This window comes from Salvelinus namaycush, chromosome 1, assembly GCF_016432855.1.
Source record: "Salvelinus namaycush isolate Seneca chromosome 1, SaNama_1.0, whole genome shotgun sequence".
Taxonomy (NCBI): Eukaryota; Metazoa; Chordata; class Actinopteri; order Salmoniformes; family Salmonidae; genus Salvelinus; species Salvelinus namaycush.
In genome coordinates, this window is record NC_052307.1 from 23,983,801 (window position 1) to 24,006,451 (window position 22,651).

The 22,651-nt window shown below is 41.2% G+C and overlaps 2 protein-coding genes across 2 annotated transcripts in view; both read right to left on the reverse strand.

The window, feature by feature from the left end:
* Positions 1 to 1,949, reverse strand: part of igsf9b (immunoglobulin superfamily, member 9b) — a 55,963-nt gene extending 54,014 nt beyond the window's left edge. The window contains exons 1-2 of the mRNA XM_038997718.1: positions 1,874 to 1,949; positions 1,582 to 1,788 (exon numbers count right to left, since the gene is read on the reverse strand). Coding sequence (XP_038853646.1) covers positions 1,582 to 1,788; positions 1,874 to 1,949 — 283 coding nt within the window. The remainder of the gene's footprint in view (positions 1 to 1,581; positions 1,789 to 1,873) is intronic.
* Positions 1,950 to 13,580: 11,631 nt separating this feature from the next.
* Positions 13,581 to 15,699, reverse strand: LOC120054605 (transmembrane protein 230-like). Its single transcript, XM_039002081.1, has 3 exons — positions 15,302 to 15,699; positions 14,888 to 15,010; positions 13,581 to 14,752 (listed from the first exon to the last, which is right to left on the reverse strand). The coding sequence occupies exons 1-3, from the start codon at positions 15,395 to 15,397 to the stop codon at positions 14,612 to 14,614; spliced, it is 360 nt and encodes a 119-aa protein (XP_038858009.1). The 5' UTR covers positions 15,398 to 15,699; the 3' UTR covers positions 13,581 to 14,611.
* Between the last annotated feature and the right edge of the window lie 6,952 nt (positions 15,700 to 22,651).

Below are 22,651 nucleotides of genomic sequence, written 5' to 3' on the forward strand. Positions count from 1 at the left end.
AAAGGAGGGGAGCTGAGAGGATATGAGGCAGACAGGGGTTAAGCAGACCCCAGACACACAGAGAGGGAGAATATCCCTCATCAAAACCAAGTCCTTTTTGATTTCTAACAAACCGTTAGATTGTTGTTGTTACTTTTCTGTTGTTTTTACCCCCATAGCCTCAGTGATGAATTATGGGTTATGTTGCATCACATGATTGTCTTAAAACAATAACGCTGGGGTTTATGGGTGGGTCAGAAAGACGGCCAGACATCTGTTGGTTAGTGCTCTTCCCGGCCATTCCTGAATTATCAGAGCCTGGTCGGTGTCCAGTGCATGCCAGGGTCAGTGACCTAGATGTTGATCTTTAGTGTGATAGCTGAAATCATCTACTGATTGTTTTTAAGTGAAAACCAACTGTAGGTGGACTTGAAAGGCTTCCTGCCAGGTTCAGTGACCTAGATGTTGATCTTTAGTGTGATAGCTGAAATCATCTACTGATTGTTTTTAAGTGAAAACCAACTGTAGGTGGACTTGAAAGGCTTCCTGCCAGGTTCAGTGACCTAGATGAGAGAATATGGAATTTTGGAGGCACAAGTACTGGCGTGGGCTCCGTCAGAAGAAGGGGTGGATGTGATATAGACCTTTGTCTTTTGTTCTCTGAGAGACAATGACTGGATTATGGTACTCTAGGTAAGAAAACTCTATTATTCCATATACTTAATTCATTCTCCTTACAGCAAAGCAACCTCTTCACTGGGTCACCCCTCTGAATACCAATAAAAAACTGTCATCTGACCACCAGCCCCCACCCCACCCAAGCCTGTCTCAATTCAACCATACTCCCCCCCCCCCCCCTCCTTGCACTCACACACATATGCATGCACACATATGCATGCACACACAAACATACACACATACATGCGCACACACTCACACACAGCCCCGTCTGTCATCCCACCCCCCTGACTGATCCATTAACATTTTTACGTCCTCACCCAGGCCCTGCCCCAGTCCCCTGCTCCGGTACTATGGAGGCCCTACCACACACCCAGACACGCAGTGTAATTACAGGGCTCTTGTTTGGGTGGATTACCTATTTGGGGTATTCTCACCACTGAAACCCCCCAGCATTCATAAATACCCTTGTAGCCCCCTTCCCCACCCCCACTCAAAACAAAACAGCTGTACTTAAATCACATTCCCAGCCAGCTACTAGTGAGGGGAAAGAAAGGCTCAAAGGAAGATAATTGAAAGTTGTTTTAAGACAATGTGACCTTATTGCACAGAATCTCTTCAGATATAATCAGAGAAATGCGTCTTTTTCAGGTCCTTGTCTTGAGGTTAAACTCTCCTTTGTCCTTCTCCCATACGATACACTGAGGAATGTAGAGACTGCACTGGGGTGTTGTATGCAGGCAAATGGCTCCCAATAAACCAACAGGACAAAAGATTCAATTGCACCAGGACTCAAAGTGAGACCCAAAAGGATCAAATGTTCAGCCATGTTGTATAACTGCAATTGCCACAGTGTATTTGCTATGCATTGTGTAATTTGAAAGAAGCAGTGATAAGACATAGATCTGGGACAAGAGGACTCACCCTTGTAGTTGGGATGCACACGTGGTGCGTACACTCCGAATTTGATGAGGATGGGAACATTGTAACCCAGACGAACCCACTCCACCACGTGCAGTGGGAACAGGTTTGGGGTGGTGGCTCCTGTAGAAGGGGGGGCAAGACTGCAACCTAGCTCTGCAGTCCCCCCAACCCTGGCTCGGACCACCGCCTCCACACCCTGGGACGTACCTGAGGAGAAAGCACACAGGTTGCAATAATACAATGGTGGTAGGCTGAGCATGACTGGTGAATCGGCAGTAAAACATGTTGATGCCTGAATAGTCAACAGTCAACATCCACATGTGGATCTGTTCCACATAGGTTTGAGTCTCATGCAGAGCCAGATACATGCTGAGTTTTCTCCAAAATGCATTCTGTGGAATTTCTGGTTACACATTCCAGGAAGATATTGAGTAAATATTCACTTTATTTTTTGCAGGGCCGAGAACCGATGATAAAATTGTTTAGCAGCCAGCAACAGCTTGGCTGCTTTATGAGAGGGAAGGGGAGGACAAAGACAGGAGAAACAAGGCTAAACCCAAAAGGCAAGGATGGAAAAAAACTGGAAGGACATTGAGAAACTAACATGCAGTAAAGGATAAGAGATTAGAGTAGATAGCATAAACATATTTAAATGTCAATAAATATTGGATGTCAGCCTGCATATTTCCAATGCCTGTGTTAATCTCCAGAGTATGCTTAGTTTAAAACAGAAATGCAGAGGCCATGTAAAACAATGACACTCCATTTGGTGACAAGACCGCTAGACTGCAACTCTTTAAACATGTTTCAATTCCATTAACGACACCTGGGCCAGAGCCTGAGAGCCTGTGCCTGCAACCGGGTGCCTGGCAGTGTTGTGTTGTCTCTGTACCTCGTCTGGCCTAGTGATTAAGCACTAATCTCAAAGGGGGACACTCCCTGATAAAGGGCAGGACAGCAGGCCCCTCACCGCTCCCTCCCACTCCGCCACCCCCTGGGGTCCACACATGGCCTGCGCTCCACAAAACTCCCCTCCCCCTAGAAGCGTGCCTTTGGGATGGGGCCAGTATAAATCCCAGATTGATCTTAATCCGCACCCGTAGATTTTTTTTTAGAGTAGGATTTCACCCTATTCCCTTGTACACACTTGTGTCTAGACCCCCAGACCCCCTCCTCATCACTTTCCCCAATCCAGGCCATGTGTGTATAGTGGCAGATGTCAGAGATTTATCAGTATGATGCTGTGAATCATATGTTCTAGGGAGTACATTCAGAAAATTCCACTGGCCAGTACATGAGATTCAAGGGCTATGTGAACAATGAATCTAAAGAGAGTGGTATAAACTACAGAGGAAAATACATTGGTAGTTAAGGGTAGAAAAGGATGCAGAGAGACAGAAACAGTGAGAGGAAGATAATGAATTGGATGAGAGGGTTTCTGTGATAGTGAATTGGATGAGAGGTTTTCTCTAGAGGTACATTTTACATGATATGTTTTTAAGGTGTATAACTTAACTACAGTGTTGTACCATTGTAACATAAATGTATGAAGTGAATTACTTAGGTAGCTAGTAGAGCAAGGCAGGTGTAAGGAGAGAAACCAATAAAAATGTGATGAGCATAGCAAATCTTCCCAGATGTACAGTATGATACTTACGCAGCAGACAGAGGGCAACAACAGTGGTGACACCCAGAAGCCACTGTCTCTCCAATCCCATGGCCGTCCCTCACACTCCTTCACACATCTCCCAACCTGAAAACACAGAAACACACACATTCAATTCAAACCTCTGACATACAGTAACACACAGCCTTCAATACTGTACAAGGACCTTCCCACTGCATCTGGCATCAGACAAGACCAAGGTAATCGTCCAAGTTAACATCAACCCTAAAGTATTTCATAATCCCTACTTTAAAATGCATTCCAGTCTGTTGATCACTTGATAACTGACTGCATTCTGTAAATAATCTTTGCACACTGCAAATGTGATGTCTGATCTGTGGTTGGGATTTGGAAAACATGCTTATTCAAACTAGCATTGGGAGGGGAAATATTTCCCCTGAGTGGACATCATGCCCTGTTTGTGTGTGTGTGTGTGTGTGTGTGTGTGTGTGTGTGTGTGTGTGTGTGTGTGTGTGTGTGTGTGTGTGTGTGTGTGTGTGTGTGTGTGTGTGTGTGTGTGTGTGTGTGTGTGTGTGTGTGTGTCTGTCACTGATATGGTCAAAGAGATTTACCTTCTGCCTCTGATTGGTTCAGCTCATACCGTAGGTCTGCGGTATCATGCTAACTGGGCTAAAAGCTATAGACACGTGACACGTGCAAGAGGAAAACACCAGCGACATCTCTGTTTACTGACTGGCTATCTCAACCTGGAATATACAAGGTCTGAGGTCATCTGCCTTTGGCCTAAAGAGCAGGAACCCAGACTTCATCAAAGAAATTGGAAATACAGACATTGTCATCCTACAAGAAACATGGTATAGAGGAGATCTCATCATCCCAACCCCAGTCTAGTCATCATCCCAACCCAAGTCTAGTCATCATCCCAACCCCAGTCTAGTCATCATCCCAACCCCAGTCTAGTCATCATCCCAACCCCAGTCTAGTCATCATCCCAAACCCAGTCTAGTCATCATCCAAACCCCAGTCTAGTCTTCATCCCAACCCCAGTCTAGTCATCATCCCAACCCCAGTCTAGTCTTCATCCCAACCCCAGTCTAGTCTTCATCCCAAACCCAGTCTAGTCTTCATCCCAACCCCAGTCTTCATTGCACATTCAATTAATCTCTCCTCTTGAGTTTCAATGTAAAAAATTGTATCGTCCAGAGTTTTTGAGAAGAGAACCCTGTAAATGCCATGAATTTAATTTCTATATCTGACATTGTGCAGTACTGCTCCGACCCACTGAATATGAACCGGATATTACTGTAACCAGACTGCTCAATATTCAATTTCCTAGAAAGAAAAATGTTTAGAGCCTGACAATAAAATGGGTCAACAAAGCTGGGAAAACTGAATCTGTGCTACACTGTCTGGCCAGTGATGCGTTAAGGTTGCAACCTACATCTTAAAATCATCTACAATTTAAGTTATCCCCTTCCCTTTCTTAGAAAATATTGGAATGACCCCCCCCATTCCAACATACTCTCCCACACACTGTATTCTCCCACACACTTTATTCAGGGCCACTAATACCAGCTTATCACTAGTCTAAGTTAATTACACTAATATAAGGAGGCTATTTTTGGAAAGCTAACAACAGCATATTATGCCAACTCAACTCACGTGACACATTTGGTGCTCTAGTGTCACACGTTAGTTTGCCATTTCATCATGTAAAAACTGCCGCACTAGCATTATCCAGCCCTAACTCCAGGTTCTGCAATTTACCTGTGCTGAGATGGGAGTAGTGGCAATATTTGAGGTGTGTCCTTGACCTATCTAGCCATGACCCACAGTTTCCATGGAAGGAGAGATGTGCCTTTTGTGCCGGTGAATCTCGTTTTTAGAAACATAAAAAATATATAGGTTTCCCCCCATTTTGTTTAATTTGATTAAAAACTAAGCATAGCCTACCCTCCCTTTAATCAAGGCTGGTTTAGCAGCATCGCATAGGTGTGTCTTTTTATCCTGACCATTAGCCAAAAGTACCCTATGAATAAAGTGCTTTTAAATGGTCTACTGGGAGTGCTTTGAGGTTTTTTCCCTCACAATTCACATATCTGAATTTAGCTTGTTCAAGTAGGCCAGGGGTTGGCAATAGGTGGCCCGCGGGCCAAAACGGAAAGCGATTTTTTTTGGGGACGACCAAAGTCTTTAGGATTTTCGTTTTTGGTAAAAGAAATACTGTAAAATCACCAGGAATTCAGCTAAAAGGTATTCCCACTAATTTAAAAAAAGAGACATAGGTGATCGTGTCTCAATGTAATCAACTTATGAAATGATTGTAATTTTCAAATACAATCTCTTTTTGGGATTAGTTGTGGTCAATTGGCAGTGTACAAAATATTTAAATCATGTTTCGCCCCCCTGACCATCCACTCGGACAAAAATTGGCCTGCGGCTGAATCTAGCTGCCTAACCCTGAAGTAGGCTATCCATCCCCATTTGCAATGAGCGCCACTCATCCGATTACCAAAGACACACTACAAACTATTCAGTCTTCCGTATCAATGTCGGATGTTTTTGAGAATCTTCCTAGCACATAGGAATTGATACAATTGACTAGGGCCAGGATGATACCAGTATCAGGATAGTCGTTAGTATCGTGGCAAGGAAACAAAACACAAAGCGGATTTAACTTCTTCTTTTTTTAAATGTTTACATTATTATATATAGATTTTTTTCAATTTTGTGATATCCAATTGGTAGTTACAGTCTTGTGCCATTGCTGTAACTCCCGTATGGACTCGGGAGAGGCGAAGGTCCAGAACCATGTGTCTTCTGAAACACGACCCTGCCAAGCTGCACTGCTTCTTAACACACTGCTCGCTTAACCCAAAGCCAGCCACACCAATGTGTAAACACTGTCCAACTGGCAACCGTGTCAGAGTGCATGCGCCCGGCCCGCCACAGGAGTTGCTAGAGCGCAATGGAACAAGGACATCCCAGACGGCCAAACCCTCCCCTAACCCGGACAATGCTGGGCCAATTGGGCAGATTTAACTTCTTTAGAAAAACAGCCTGTTTTGTTGGAAACAAACATCATTATGTTGTCATCCAGAGTCACATTTATTTATTTTCCATGCTATAGACGGGTTGGTTGATTAGCAACAAAACCGACGTGTGTACAACAATGGTGCAAAACAGACAGGCTTGGCTTAGATTGTTGACAACATTTAAACTATATTTAGTCTACGATGTTTATTGAGAACATAAATCAATTTGCACAATGAGCACTTGTTGTCTCTAAAATACATTGTTACACCGTTACAGCGAATTTGAGCCATATTACCAAAGACATGACGTTAGTCAAAACACCTCAACACAAGACATGGTATCAAGAACAAGATCAAACTTGCTGGAACGAGCCACTTACGATTTCCCACATGGTAGTCATTGTTGCTAACTATCTGGCTGTCCAGAATCACAACAACACACAGCCTTCTGCCTCTTGAAGCACGCGCATCATTTTCGTGACGTTGTCAGCGAACCCATCTATAGCACACAATATTTTAAATACAGTAGGTTTTTAAAGGACCAAAGAGTGTGGTCTACCTCAAGTTTACATTTTTGCCATGGAAAGAATATTACGATATTGGTATCGTCACAGCCCTACAATTGACAGGAGCCTAGTGTTTTGTATAGATGTGCAAATGTTATGCAAAAAGAAATTTAGGCCTACAGTACGTGTGCAGTCTGCACAGAGTGCCATAGAATGAGAGAATCAATTTATGATATCATGTTTCTGACCCGATCATATTTAGCAATATTGTTTGGTTGATTATTTTTCGTTTAACTTGATAAAAAAACAAAATTATTATAAAAATTCACTGTCCATGGGTTTATGGTGAGAATGTACAGTACATGGCTCAAATGCAATGCAATTTAGTCTGCTATTTCCGGAGAAGTGCAAATATGATCTGTGAGACAGTTCCATGATGTTTATAAAACATTACATTTGAGAGCAGTATAACTGTGAGTGGACATATATTGGAGCTTTATCCAGCTCCTGTGAAAAGTTTGGATGTGTGTAAAACCCTCCATAGTCTAAGATGCCTTGTATGTATTATACGCCCACAGGGAGCAATTATTGTGCTTGTAACTGTATTTAGGCATAGCCTATTTAAAACAAGTTGTTGTTTCATAATACCGACATTTTAGGCCTACTGAATTGAATGTTGCTTATTGACAACATTTGACATGTCTTGTGAGAGACCCGTTGACAGGGGAGTGTCCAGACTACAGACCCTGCAGAGAGAGCCTGTAGGGGTCAAAGTCTACAAGTGTAGACAGGAGAGACATAGGACAGCCCCCACCACTATTCTGTGGCTTCAGGTACAACCTGTTTCCCATGGCAACAGAACAAGGCAAAAAGTCCTTTAAATGCAAACAAATGAGGCCTACAAGTTTAGCTCAAGACGCTACATACATTGTATGTAGTAATGAAGGGTTACATACTGTAGGTCACTGATAGTATGTATGTAAAATGACAGTGCTAGTCATCTGCTGATGCACAGTACACCATCTTCCATAATGTCAAAGTGCCTTTCCTCTCACAATGGAAAAGAAAATTGGGTGCATTTACAATGATTATCTCTCTATTTTTAACTAAACAGAGGACTCAGTGTTCTTTCTGAAAGCATATATTCAGACATCATTTCACTTATGGGACATGCTCAACAAGAGTTTTTCTTTTAGTTTTTTTGAGTAGCTGGTTTCATACAAATACACCTTGTAAATGATTATGAATGATCAGCTTAGATGTCTACTTTCGAATTATGTCCATATTGCCCAACAGTAACTTAAGTTCCTTTCACTAAAAACTAGCTTTAGTTTAGTCCTTTTACACAGTCCTGAATAGCAGACAAATGCAGCTCTGCCAATACAGGGAGCAGATGAACCAGGGGTCTGGGGAACTGAGGAGAGGGGAACCTGGGGATATCTGAGGGGAAAACAGAAATTGCATAATAATGTCTAAGAAGCCATTGAGGGTGATCTGGACCGTTCTGCCAAACTGATTAAGCTGATACACAACTGATACACAACCACAGACACTCATATAGTCTGGGCTTTTGCTCCCATAAGTTTGGCAATCAATGCAGTAGACTAATACACACTTACATTTTACTTTGTAATGACAGTGTAAGGATTTTTAACCTTGTTAAGACTAGTTGCATCTCTTACTGGTCTTCAATGAGACAAATTACCTAGGACTGCACCCTTGTGAACATCTAGTCTAATCCAGTACTGCCGCTCCCAACCTTAATAGTGTAATCAAATTAGAATTCAAAGTTAAAGGGCACCTGTCAGCAGCACACTGTCCTGGATATGCTTGTACAAACACTTGGTGCATTTTTTATTTGGCACTGCTAGGCCTAGCAGACTGACAGTCTTTGATCCAGCTGACAGATGCAGTATACCAAACCTGTCCCCTTCCATCCATCACCTGTGAGAGAGCCATCATACATAAAACTCATAATCTATCAATACTGTTGTCTACTCCTCAGTAAAGTGTTGTAATCATGTCAGCAAATACTGTACCCTAACCCTCTAGAACATTCTGTTTACAGGAATGCTTGCCATTTTGATCGCATTATAAATAACATGGACGGTTTATCCCATCCAAATGTGTCACGCACTTGCAGTAGAGCTAAGGGAGAAGACAACGAACAGGGCCAAGCCGGATCACATACCAGCAGGTAGGCTGCAGCACAGTTTGAAGAGCCCTACATTAAGAGGTGAAAAGGTGGAAATGTGGAGGGAAATAATACCCCCAGGCCAGGCCAGTAGTGAGCCCACTGAAAGCAGACCTGAAAAAAGAAGGTGAAGTTCAGATCAAAAGGATTTCCATTGAGATCACAGCTTTGCAGCTAGAATCACACACAGACAATATTGTGAATTTGTACCTCAAACTCATGAAAAATCTACCTGACACTATCCATCTGTTTTACTCTCTACTCCCACTCATCTGGCAATACATAACCCTAACCCTAAGGAAATCCTATTGGCATAGCGGCCAAGGCCCATCAGTGATGGTGGTGACAGAGATGGAACTGATAAGCAGCTATATTACTTTCTTAGTAATCCTGGTTAATCCTGCTTGGGCCATGGCCTCAGAACAGGTCAGCTGGGTTTGAGGGGGGAACTTGACAAACTGAGGACCATATCACAGGTGCAAAGAAAGAACACACCTACTAGTAAATCATAAACAAAGGAAACAATTCATCCTCTCCACATCCCACGAGACTAAATCTTAAAAGCAAAAGGTTTAGGCCAACAATCTAAACTTTGACCCAATGAGGGAGTACTGAGACCAAACTCTTATTTCAAGATGTAATGGAAAAAGAGACATCGGAGGAAGCATTTCCTACTTCTTAAAAGGTCTGAAGGTTCCACCATTTGCACTCTGATATCGAGTTGAAGTTGAAGTTGCTAAACACAACCAGGGAAGTTGTAGGAAAAGCTCCTAGTAGATTTAGCTGTAGCACAAACTCATTGTGTGGAGTGTGTAGACTTTTATTTTGTGTTCGTGTTGCTTTGTCCAAAGTTACCCAAAGTGCTGTAAAAAGGAGCAATAGAAAAATACTATCCAAATCCATAAAGCACATTTAAGTTATACGTTGCTCAAAATACCCCAAAATGATGTGTACCCCTCAGTTCCCCACTGCAATGATGGAGTGTGTAGACAGAGTATAGTCATCTATTCATCTACTACGTTCCTCACGGTTTCGTCCTTTTGTCGTATCTTTCTTCTCCTCCCTACCACATGCACTCAGTTTGAGCGCTCCAGACAAAAGTGCCTTTTCGTGGGAACGTCCAACGTATAGAGGACGTGTCGGGGTCTCTGACAAAAGACAAATGTTATGCAACAGAACATGTCCGTAGACAATGGCAATGTAATGTTGCATATCCACCAGTTATGCTGTTCAAGTTGAAGTTTTATTGTCACATGCACAAGTACAGTGAAATGCTTCATTTGGAATGTACTATTTTGCCTCTCCAGAAGTATGTTTCTTATCAAGTCTATAAAACCCTCAGTGGAGAAGTGGATCAGCCTGGCATCAGTTGAGACCCATTAGGTCTATATGTTGTGTACCGACATCCTCCTTTAATTTGACCAGCCCTTTAGTGGTTTGTCCCACCCTATGAACTCTGGTGGCCAGGCAAATCCAAATTCAGGCCAAACCATGGGGACATAAAGCTGCTTACAGACACTGAACTGAGGTGAACAGAAAGTGTCTCAAGGCATAGATAGCTGACTGCTGCACCTGAGCTAGAATACTTCACACGGATGACCACGTCGGTTTTGTTAGAAGGTGAGAGACAAAATCAAGATGCTAGCCCAATGTCTTGGTTGAGCCAAAGATAGCTAAAACAACACAAAAGAAGCCATTTGATTCTGGAGGTTAATTTGTACCTAACCAGGTCAACTCTTACCGTCTAAGACTGAGGAACATATTCAGAGTTTCCAACAACACTGCAGATTGAAATAGCTATGTCTATACTATGGTGCTATTGACACGCCATTCAGCAGAATATTTCTTTCTTTGCTCCCTCTCTTTAATCTCCTTTAGGTTTTCCCCAAAAAACTATAAACGGTTTTGTATCAAATCCATGCAAGAAACAAAAACGTCAATTATATATGCTTTAGTACACCTCAATGCTAAATAAGTCATTACCCAACATTTTAAAACAGTGTAAAAAGTTAGACCTTCTCTAAACAAGTATGCAGAACATTGAACCACAGAGTCTGGTAAATCACTAAGGCCCATGAATGAACTGAGTGTTACAGTTGGACTTCGGTCACAAAGGTCAAAACCCTGAATATTTAAATCTACAAAATTAGCAATAACAATCCCCCATCACTCTGTTATAATGGAAACTTTTACTAAATCATGAAACAAGTGCCATGTTAGAGAACTAAACTTTTTAGCATCAATGATGCCGTTGTGTCATGATGAAGCACCACAGTGCCAACAGGGCTCCAAGTCAAGATCTCCAGGATCAAACTCATACCCATGTCAAGCAGAAGAAATGAAAGACACAACGCATGGTCTTTCAGAATGAAACCAGTCTCAATAACCATGTGTGGACTGAACTGGCGACTCATTCAGAGTATGAAGTAAGAAATGATACATCATATTTTGTTGTTTTTTTGCATTCATCCACGTTGGGGGATGGGACCCCCAATTGCGATGGGAGGGTTTAGTAGCAGATGCTGTTCTGATTTATCAGTTTTCAAACATAAAGAAGAAGATAATGTGTAGCAGTCAGGCTTATATTTGCATGCAATAAATAAGTAAAGAATAAGAATTAAATCAAATATCAACAAACATTTCTGAAATGGTTACTTTAGAGCTCAATTAAGTAACTAGATGGTTTGTTTACATGGGTGCTCATGTCATTGTCTCCATATCAGGCAAAAACAGGTGCCTCTATTGTCTGATGTGCAGTCACGTGGACTGATAGGAAAGGGACCCAACCTATATAAGAAATTACTATTCTGCTGTGATTGATTGACCATTGTTCTCTGTATGCATTAACGTAATGCATTAATTAATCTTAATTTATTGAAGGCTATGAATAATCTGCCTGGCTCTAAACGTTCACTTACAGTAAATGCTAACGCACGTTTAAGAAATTATCAATCTGTAATTACAGTGGATAAAGAAACATGTCACGAGCTAAATAATCAACAAGAACAGACGTCAACACAATGCACTACAGGAGATATTCTGCTTGTCAGACTGTTTCCATGGTCGGTTGAATATTCGAGACAAAAGTATAGCCTACAACAGCATAAGTTTTGTCTAGACTAAAACTAGAATGAGGAATTATGTGATTGTGAAATAAAAACATTTAATATAATAGTATATTGTATGTGAATGGCCCCTATTTACATTTGCATTAAAAGTGGACCCCGTGTGAAACTCACAGAGTCTGTTATTCACATGTAGGTTGCGCCCGATTTAAAAGTCCCTTTACCTTGCTTGAGGCACTTCTCTGACTTGACCAGAATAAAATCAGTCCATCAGGTCCTTTGCTTTTTTCAGCATGCAGGTTGGCGTATTTGGGCTTTCATTCGTTACTCTAAAGTTTGATAAGGTTGCCTTAAAAATGCAGGTGTTCGACAAAGGCAGGTGGTCGCATAGTTTATAACAGCGTGGCAGACTGTCTCACGCGCGCCACATGATAGTTGTTAAACACAACCAGGGAAGTTGTAGGAAAAGCTCCTAGTAGATTTAGCTGTAGCACAAACTCATTCAATTCTCAGGTTTTAAATCCCATATAAAGATAGAGAAAAACCTAAGAAGTACCTAGATTGGTTTAGAATCCTTTAAAAGTTTCCGAGCATTATTTTATATTGCTCTTCTTCGTGTTGCTTTGTCCAAAGTTACCCAAAGTGTTGTAAAAAGGAGCAGTAGAAAAATACTATCCGAATCCATAAAGCGCATTTAAATGATACGTTGCTCAAAATACCCCAAAATGATGTATGCCCGCCAGTTCCCCACTGCAATGACGGAGTGTGTAGACAGAATACAGTCGTCTATTCATCTACTACGTTTCTCGCGGTTTCGTCCCTTCGTCGTATCTTTCTTCTCCTCCCTACCACATGCACTCAGTTTGAGCGCTCCAGACAAAAGCGCCTTTTCGTGGGAAAGTCCAACGTATAGAGGACGTGTCGGGGTCCCTGACAAAAGATAAATGTTATGCAACGGAACACGTCCGTAGACAAAGGCAATGTAATGTTGCATATCCACCAGTTATACCTTTTTTTTTATGTTCAAAATGTTATCCAAAAGTCCTTGCGTTAAGCTTTTGTTCTCCTCCATGTGTCTTTCCGTGTATATTCAATTTATTAATAAAGCCGTTATTACTGGGAGAAAATAGGCTACTTTGTCACAAAAGTTACAATAAAATTCCTTCACCACACGTTTGACAATCAATATGGGAGTGGGATAGTTTTCCTTTGAACAAATGCAACAGTGTTGTCCCTCAAAGAACTACATGTAATGTCTGTGAGCTTTGCTTTGTTTGGGGTCTGGAGTGGTTGTGGTAAACTGATCCTAGACCTGCCCAAGTAGCAACCCCCTACTCAGTTGATTTAGGAAAAACTACTGTAGACTTGCTACACTACCAGTAGCACCATTGACCCAGAAAATATCCAATAATAACAGCTCTCACACTCACAGATATTACACTTTTGGTTCAGACAACATCAATGGTTGTCTGTAGAATATATATATATATATATAATTATTATTATTTTACCCACAAAGTAAACTTTGGCACACCACAGGGGGGTGTGAGTTGACACAAAAGTGGAGAGTAGTTCATGATACAGTCTTTATTGGAGCTGGTGCTCAACCACAAATGCCTTTAAATTGAATATATGGATACACTACAGACTTCATTGCAAGTGACAATGCCTTTCAAACTCAGCCAGTGGAAAACTACACCAGACACTATATTGTTGCGTGACTACTTTTCCTTCTTGACTCTCACAGGCCTAGCAGCACACCATATGGAGATCAAAGGATTGGCATAAATCACATAAAATACTCATACCAGGAACCCTCCAGGAAAATATAAGCGACATTTCAACAGAAAAACAAAGCGTCAACTTTCAAGTTTAGCCATAATATCTCAAACTCATGGTTCTGTTGGGGTACCAACCAGAGTGAGAGTAAATTGATTTATGGTTACACTGATCAGGTCTTTCAGTTGGACAATACAATTAAACTCATGCCTCCCTTACAGTACAGCTATGTATTTTATCAGAAATTACATCCTTCCCTTTTACAGCACAGCTGTGTATACCTACACATGAGGCCAAAACGATGGGAATAAATAAACAAAATTTGCTCTATACCTCAAACTGCAAATTATGTAGGTAAAAAAATGCATCCTAGAATCACATTTCCAATTGATCAGTCAACTAAAAATCAAGGGTGGACTACAGTGATAGGTGGGATGAGAGTGGCTGAGAGCTGGGATTAAATAGCTCATGTTCGGTTATGTATTATTGTTATGTGATTGCTGTATATAAAAGTGCCATGTATGTAAAATGTATATGTAAAATGTATGCATATGTAGCAAAAAAGCAAACAATTTCATGAAATAAATACAAATGTGCATGTTCTTTGTTAGAAACAATAACACAAACCTTTCTAAATATAGTAGTCATTCATAATGAAGTATGGTGATAATCCAGTCAAAGAACAAAAAGTGAATGGACATTACATGATGAACATAAACATCAAAAGGACATCTGCTTTAGGACTACCCTGGATCCCAGTCTGTTTACTGTATTCAACAATGTTATATGAAAATAACAAAGGAGTTGCCTCAGTTAGGAGTGGCTCAGTCATCAAAGTCTGGGATATCATCGTAGGAGTAACCACGGTAGCCCTTCGATGCATAGTAAGCTATCCGCAGGTGATAGAATCCAGGAAGGAAAACCAAGATTCCAATGATGAGAACGGGCACAGTCCGGTCAGCATGCTGAAATTAATGAGGAAAAAAAAGATATCTAAGAAACACAATGGAATATGTCAAAGCTAATTATGTGAAATCTATTTGTTGTGCTGTTGTAAAACATGACAGGAATGTACCGATGGACTCAAAGTTCATACTCACTGTGACTTCAAAGTATCCTGCCAATAGGAGGGCTCCAATGGTGATCAAAAGAGAGCCAATCAAGAAGAGGACAGTAGCCAGTGCAATGGCTTTGTATGGGACCTTTGGTGGGCTCTTTTTGAACTGCGGGGACAAACATGACTTCATAATAACATACCACAGAAGTTCAATAAATTGAATGGTACATTTTTGTAATATGTGTATCACCAAACCATCCCAAAAACTTTTTTTCAATACTGATATGAAAACATTATTCTATATACAGGGTTGTTTGATGCAATAACAACATTGGACTATGTCTATAGGCTACATAATCCCATAATTACCATGGGCATTTAATTTCAAATAAAACTAAGCCTATATAGATTCTATTCCAACCCTACCAGGCCCATTCTAGCACACTAAAGCCCTTACCTGCAGGTCAATGTAGCCGTCATCATCATTGGATAATTTGGCGTACCTGACCTTAGTGTTAAGTATTCCTTGTCTTAAACTGCTGCGAGCGTTCATCTTTACTTTAAATGACTTGCTAAAACTGTTGCATTGTTCTGTTACATTGGCAGCCGGTACATTGTATCATTTCATATTGAGAAATGCTACAATGATGACACTTGCCTATTCAGATACACTGTTGTCAACTTGCAACGAACGTGTTAATCAGTTTGTCAGCTCCTCTCGACTCACTATAATCAGCCTATGTTGCAACCAAATGAAAATAGAAAGAGGGATACTGCCTTTTCAGATCTGGAGTTAGAACATAAACATAACATTTTGTTGCAATAAAAACGTCCGCACTCATGCCCTCTTCCTTGTTTAGTTTGTACAACACATGCGCAGTGCTCCGAACCGTCCCTGAACTGGAATGGAATTAGGCTAGGCTACCACTAAGGAGCGGTGCCGTATCACATCTGAAAAATAAGTTGGTACAGCTCAAGTGGACCACAAAACATGTAGGCTAGGAGACACTCATGTCAGTATCTGTCTTTTCATCAAATCAATAGATCTATCACGTGTGAGTCCACATATTGTAATAGTGACACTGATGTTAGATAGTTAGCGCTTTTATATTCCGTATTTTGTGATTTTGTAGTGGTTTTAGTGTAGCTTTCTCTGCATCCTCTTCCCATGCATTGTTTACTTCAGCCCATTCATAGAAGCTACATTTAGCGCCTATTGATGAAGATATCTTCTTCCCCGGGGACTTTTGCTAAGAGCCCCGACACTTGCTCAAAACAATCATCGCTTGCAGAATGGTTTTTGAAACATAAGGAACGTACACTGAGTGTACAAAACATAAGGAACACCTGCTCTTTCCATGACAGACTGAACAGGTGAATCCAGGTGAAAGCTATGATCCGGTATTAATGTCACTTGTTAAAGCCACTTCAATCATTGTAGAATAGGAAGGGGAGGAGACAGGTTAAATAAGGAATTTTAAGCCTTGAGACAATGGATTGTGTACGTGTGCCATTCAGAGGGTGAATGGGCAAGACAAAGATTTAAGTGTCTTTGAAGAAAGTATGGTAGTAAGTTTCAGGCGCACTGGTTTGTGTCAAGAACTGCAACACTGCTTGGTTTTTCCGTTCAATCAATCAATTATGTATTTATTGAGCCCTTTTTACAACAGCAGTTGTCACAAAGTGCTTATACAGAAACTGAGGCTAAAACCCCAGAGAGCAAGCAATGCAGATGTGATCAACAGTTTCCTGTGTATCAAGAATGGTCCACCACAGCAAAAGGGGGTGCAACTCAATGCTAGGAAGGTGTTCCTAATGCTTGGTACACTCAGTGTATTTTTCATATCAACGAGAAATAAAAAGAAAAAGAAAAGGTTAAATTACTACACACACCTTTTATAGGGTTAGGGTTAGTGTTCCCACAAGGCCATATCTCCATGTTACAGTGCTTGTTTATGGAAAACAGACGGAAGACAGAAGTGTGCTCCAAACACCTGTGTGTAAGCGTAACTGGGGAGTAAGTGTAGTTCATCAACTGGAAGCACACACCGTGTATGGATCTGTGAAAATCTGCTACAGTAAGTGTATCTTGTTTATTTGAAAATGTATTTCACTCTGATATGAAAGATAAAGGCCATATGTTTAGAGAACCGTTTCGCAAGTGATGATTATTGACATTTCTAAACGTTAAAACACATTGTCTGAATTGTAGTTCACACAGAGCCAGCCAAGGGCGAAGCTAACCTTTGAAAACCATACAGAGAGAAGGGTTATCTAGAGCTACGCTACTTATACCCTGGCTACACCTTGAGGTAGTTGTCAGATCGTACATGATTATACTGTGCATGTTCACAGCATAGTGCGTAGTCTTGAATCGTGTCTTTTGTGAGCATATGAAAAGAAACCAAACCAACAGATGGTAGCTGGGAGGGCTTTTGCAACAGTTCACCTAACATGACTCTTGATAGGCTTCCAGACCTCCAGCTACTGCATCTGTCACTTCCTGTTGTGTGTGCGAATACGATTAAGAAGTTCTGTTGAAATAACAATCAAAACTATCCAGGGATCACCTCCCACCCCTACACAGTTGCACAAAAGTCTTTGTAACTAAACATGAAATGGTATAAAATCCATGTTAGACATTCATTTTCATACGATGACAGCACGTCACATTGAATTGGCAATCATTGTTATCTGAAATTATTATCTAATATGGTTATCTAATATATCATCCTTTGCCTTGAGGCTTGTACTCAAATATAGATTTCTGTGTAAATATAGCCTTCAGGACCATTCCATCAGGACTACCTAGTCTGACGACTCCTGGCTGCCTTGATTGCCATGTATTCTTATCTCCACCGGCACAGCCAGAAGAGGACTGGTCACCCCTCAGAGCCTGGTTCCTCTCTAGGTTTCTTCTTAGGTTCCTGCCTTTCTAGGGAGTTTGTCCTAGCCGCCGTGCTTCTACATCTGCATTGCTTGCTGTTTGGGGTTTTAGGCTGGGTTTCTGTATAAGCACTTGGTGACATCTGCTGATGTAAAAAGGTCTTTATTGTTTTATATACTTCAGTGTTTCACTGCTTTGTTTCCATCTCTGTGTCCTAATAGACATACATTGAGTGTACTAAACATTAGGAATACCTTCCTAATATTGAGTTGCACCCCCCTTTGCCCTCAGAACAGCCTCAATTCGTCGCGGCATGGACTCTACAATGTGTCGAAAGCGTTCCACAGGGATGCTGGTCCATGTTGACTCCAATTCTTTCCACAGTTGGATGGATTCCTTTGGGTGGTGGACCATTCTTGATACACACAGGATACTGTTGAGCCTGAATAACCCAGCAGCATTGCAGTTCTTGACACACTCAAACCATTGCGCCTGGAAACCTACTACCATACCCCGTTCACCCTCTGAATGGCACCCACACAATTCATGTCTCAAGGCTTAAAAATCCTTCTTTAACCTGTCTCTTCCCCTTAACCTACACTGATTGAAGTGGATTTAACAGGTGACATCAATAAGGGATCATAGCTTTCACCTGGTCAGTCTATGTCATGGAAAGAGCGGGTGTTCCTAATGTTTTGTCTACTCAGTGTACGTACTTACTAAGGTGCATTACATTTGCACCATCCACATAAAGTATGTCTGTTTTCATCAAATTGCCTCAGAATTAACAACTCTCTGCAGGGTTAATCTTGTCCAGAACACTGTGGTCTATAAAATGACATATCACCTTAGATCAATAGCCCTTTAGTACATTCATGAATTGTAATACAAGAAGTTGACTTTTTCAATGAATGGTGATATTGGGTCAAAAAAACAATTAAAGGCCATACACTTCTTAGAAGATGTTGCTCGTGTTTACCATGGCTCTGTCTCAGAGAGTGTTTAACAGACTACTAACCATTTGATTATCCATCCAGTGTCCGTGCAATAAGAGCTGTGCCTGATGACTCTGCACAGGTCAATAAAGTGGATACACGGTCCGAGAAGAGAAAGCAGAGAAGGGCAGAGGCAGACAGTCTATTCAGGGTATCTGATGATTCTTATCAGGTAGCAGAATGACATCAATGTTATTTTTACCCTCTACAGTGTGGTGTGTTCAGGGAGATTAGAAACAGAAGCACACCAGGTAACTTGTACAAAAGCTTTGATGACATTGTGTATGAAGGTTCATCTGGTTGTGACTACGGTTGTCTGACTGATTCTCCTTGCAATGGATTGTCATCTCTCTGGTCACGCACAGCAATGACCTGGATGGCACATAAAGCAGTACTGCACACCTTTTACCCTCTGATAAATAATTAATGTAGTTGCAGTTGATAGAGGGTAATTGTCTTCCTTCCCTGAAAATTGCTTTATTCCCAGCTAGTAAATAATGTTCTGAGAATCATATGTTTTTGAATGCTTGGTGAGAGCGTGGTTGTCCTATGGTTATTTTGCACACAACGTTCTGGGAATGGTGCAGGATACCCAGCTGGCACATAACATTCTGAGGTGGGAATTTCAGTATTTCAGCATAACGTTTCCTACGGGTTTCCTCATGGTTCTATTTCAAATAATGTTCTCAAATTGTTCTCAGAACGTTAAGAAACAATGTTCTGTGGGAATTTCAGTATTTCAGCATAACATTTTCTGCAGGTTTCCTCATGTTCTTAGAACATTAAGAAAACCTTCCATAAAAACCACAAGAAATCATTAGTAACGTTTAAATAATGTTGTACGAATTTCATTTAAAAACATATACATTCTGTTCTGTGTCACCAAAACTCTGTCTATCCTCTATCTTGTTAAGTGTGTTCAGGTGTGTTGGCTGCACCCACTAATTGGCCACACCTGATCTTAATGAGTGCTTGTTTCCTTTGAAATGGGGTCTGTTTGAATAGACTCAAATTAACAGCTTTGTATGAGTAAAAAAAATCATGCTCCATCCTGGTGGCGCAGTGGACTAATTCCATGGATAGACAACAGAAGATCATGGTTTAAATCTCACTGACGACATACCACAATAAAAAATAAATGTTTGCATAATTAAAGCCTACCATGTGTCCTCTCTGTGCTTGGAGTTTGAAACAGTTAATAACACTGCTAGCTTAGGTTAAGTCTTATTTGAAACATGTTCTCAGAACATTATTTAATTACCTTAAAATAACCTGTAATTTCCCATCTCAGAATGTTAATAAAACCTCACAGGAAAACTTTCAGGAAACCATAGTAAAATGTTCTCAGAACCTCCCTGCAACCTAAAAATATGCGTTCCCAGAACAGGCAAAATGTTCACTTCCGTTCTCAGAACGATTAAAAAACTTTACATTTTACTGGTCAGGATACTTATAGCTTCATTCCTAGAACCAATGGGAAAGCAAAAACAGACATTCCCACAACTTCCAAGGAACCAAATGTGCTAGCTGGGTTATTCACATTTCCCCTCTGGTCCTGGGAAAATTGGACCATCGCATAGACAAAATAGAGAGCCCCCTGTAGGCAGGAGTGTCTGATAGCAACCTCACCATACAGCCCTCCAGCAAGGTAGCTGGGAAACAGTGATATGAGCACTTAGTCAGGGTCACGCACAGCGTTCATGGAGTAAATGCTCAGTAGATTATGAATACTCTTACGGATAAATGTGCTTTAGCAAATAAAACAGAGAAGATATGATTTCAATATCTGAGAACCTGTTCCAGCTCTGCTGTTATGCTCATCAGTGTTGCTTTATATAAAATACATTAATATCTTGTCTGAAAAGGTATTTGAATCTTGAAGATGCTTAGCTAATTACTCTGTGATCAGATAACACAACATATGGTTAGAGTTCAGAGTAACCTTGGGAATACTTCATTGACAAGGATGTGATGAAAATGTTACTTTGAACATACAGATGTAAAGGGAATTTTAATTGGAAAAATATTGCTCCTGGTGTTTAGAGTGAGACACTAAAGACACTGAAACACATCAATATGGTTACATGATAAAACTTGATAAAGATGTGTGAAACCAAGCTCTAAATTGCTCAAGAGTTAGTTTGTCAACATCTAAAATAGTTTGTCCGAAGGAGACATGGAGTGTTGTCATTTTAGATGATAACCACTAGAGCATAATTCCCCAACTGTCAGTTATAGCATAATACCAGATGAACATGGCCCTGTGGATGTTTGTGTGTGTGTGTGTGTGTGTGTGTGTGTGTGTGTGTGTGTGTGTGTGTGTGTGTGTGTGTGTGTGTGTGTGTGTGTGGTATCATCCCTCCGTATCCCAGGGCGTGACATAGCACAGCAGTCAGGGAGCTGCAGCAGGGCCATCATTAGAGTCCTGTTTTGGGGCAGAGTTCCATCAGCTAAAAAAATTAAAGCCGACTTCATTACAGCAATTCCGAGAGGAGCTTGACCGCTGGCTTGACCATTACACCACTTCAGCGTCACACTATTGCCCTGTGCCGGTCTGCTGTCACTTTAAACTCACTGCTGGGCCCCAGACATCAATCGATGTGGCATTCTGTGTGTCTGACACGTATGCTAAGTTTAGGTGGGTATAGAACAGTATGACAACAATAATGACCCTTTCCTTCCACATAGATGCCATTACATAGGCTACATGGAACATGATGCTTTTTAAATTCCTCTTATAGGGATAGAAAAGGTGATCTTACCGAAAGTGATTGGTTCACAGAGAGTGAGATACTGAGACACTGTTTAGCCACCTGTATTTCTTTTTGTACTTTTTAGTGATAGCCAATCGGTAGTTACAGTCTTGTCCCATCACTGCAGCTCCCTTACGGACTCAGGAGAGGCGACGGTCGAGAACCATGTGTCCTCTGAAACACGACCCCGCCAAGCCGCAATGCTTCTTGAAACACTGCCGTACAGCTGGCGACCAAAGTCAGCTGTGCATGCGCCCGACTGCCACAAGTAGTCGCTAGAGCACGATGGGACAAGGACATCTAAACCAGTCAAACCCTCCCCTAACCCGGATGACGCTGGGCCAATTGTGCGCCGCCTCATGGGTCTCCCGGTCACGGCAAGCTGCGACACAGCCGGGGATCGAACACGGATCTGTAGTGAAGCTTCAAGCACTGCAATGCATTGCCTTAGACCGTTGTGTCACTTGGGAGGCGGAATTAACTTCTTTAGGAAAAACAGCCTGTTTTGTTGGAAACAAAAATCATTGTATTTCATGTATTTCTAACCTGTTGAATTTTATCTGACATGAAAATGTTGGTTCTCAAAATCAACATGCAAGAATTTCCTCCTCATCTTCCATCTGCCTGCCCATGTGAGCCTTGAATTCACTTGAACCACTGATGCATCAAAGCCTGTCTTTTTTTCTACCTGAAATGTTTTTGTGTGTGGGTGGATGATTGGCTGGTGTGGTAACAAACTTCATCAGTTTCAATAAGGCTTCATCCTCGGTTCAAAGGGATGACTAGACTGTCACCGCCCTGTATACATGTGAAGACCCAGGTATCTATAAGAGGCTGCAGGACAGATGTACATGATCATACAATGTCTCTGTTTGGTTTTATATTAATCTGTCATCTCCTCATACTGTAAAAGGCTCTTGCTATTGGAACTGGATGGCATAATTTTTTGTCAGTAAATCCATAGATGGTTGTGTGCTCCAACCCATTAATAATTGTGTTTGAAATACGTACAGTTGAAGTCAGAAGTTTACATACACTTAGGTTGGAGTCATTAAAACTCGTTTTTCAACCACTCCACAAATTTCTTGTTAACAAACTATAGTTTTGGCAAGTCGGTTAGGACATCTACTTTGTGCATGACACAAGTCATTTTTCCAACAATTGTTTACAGA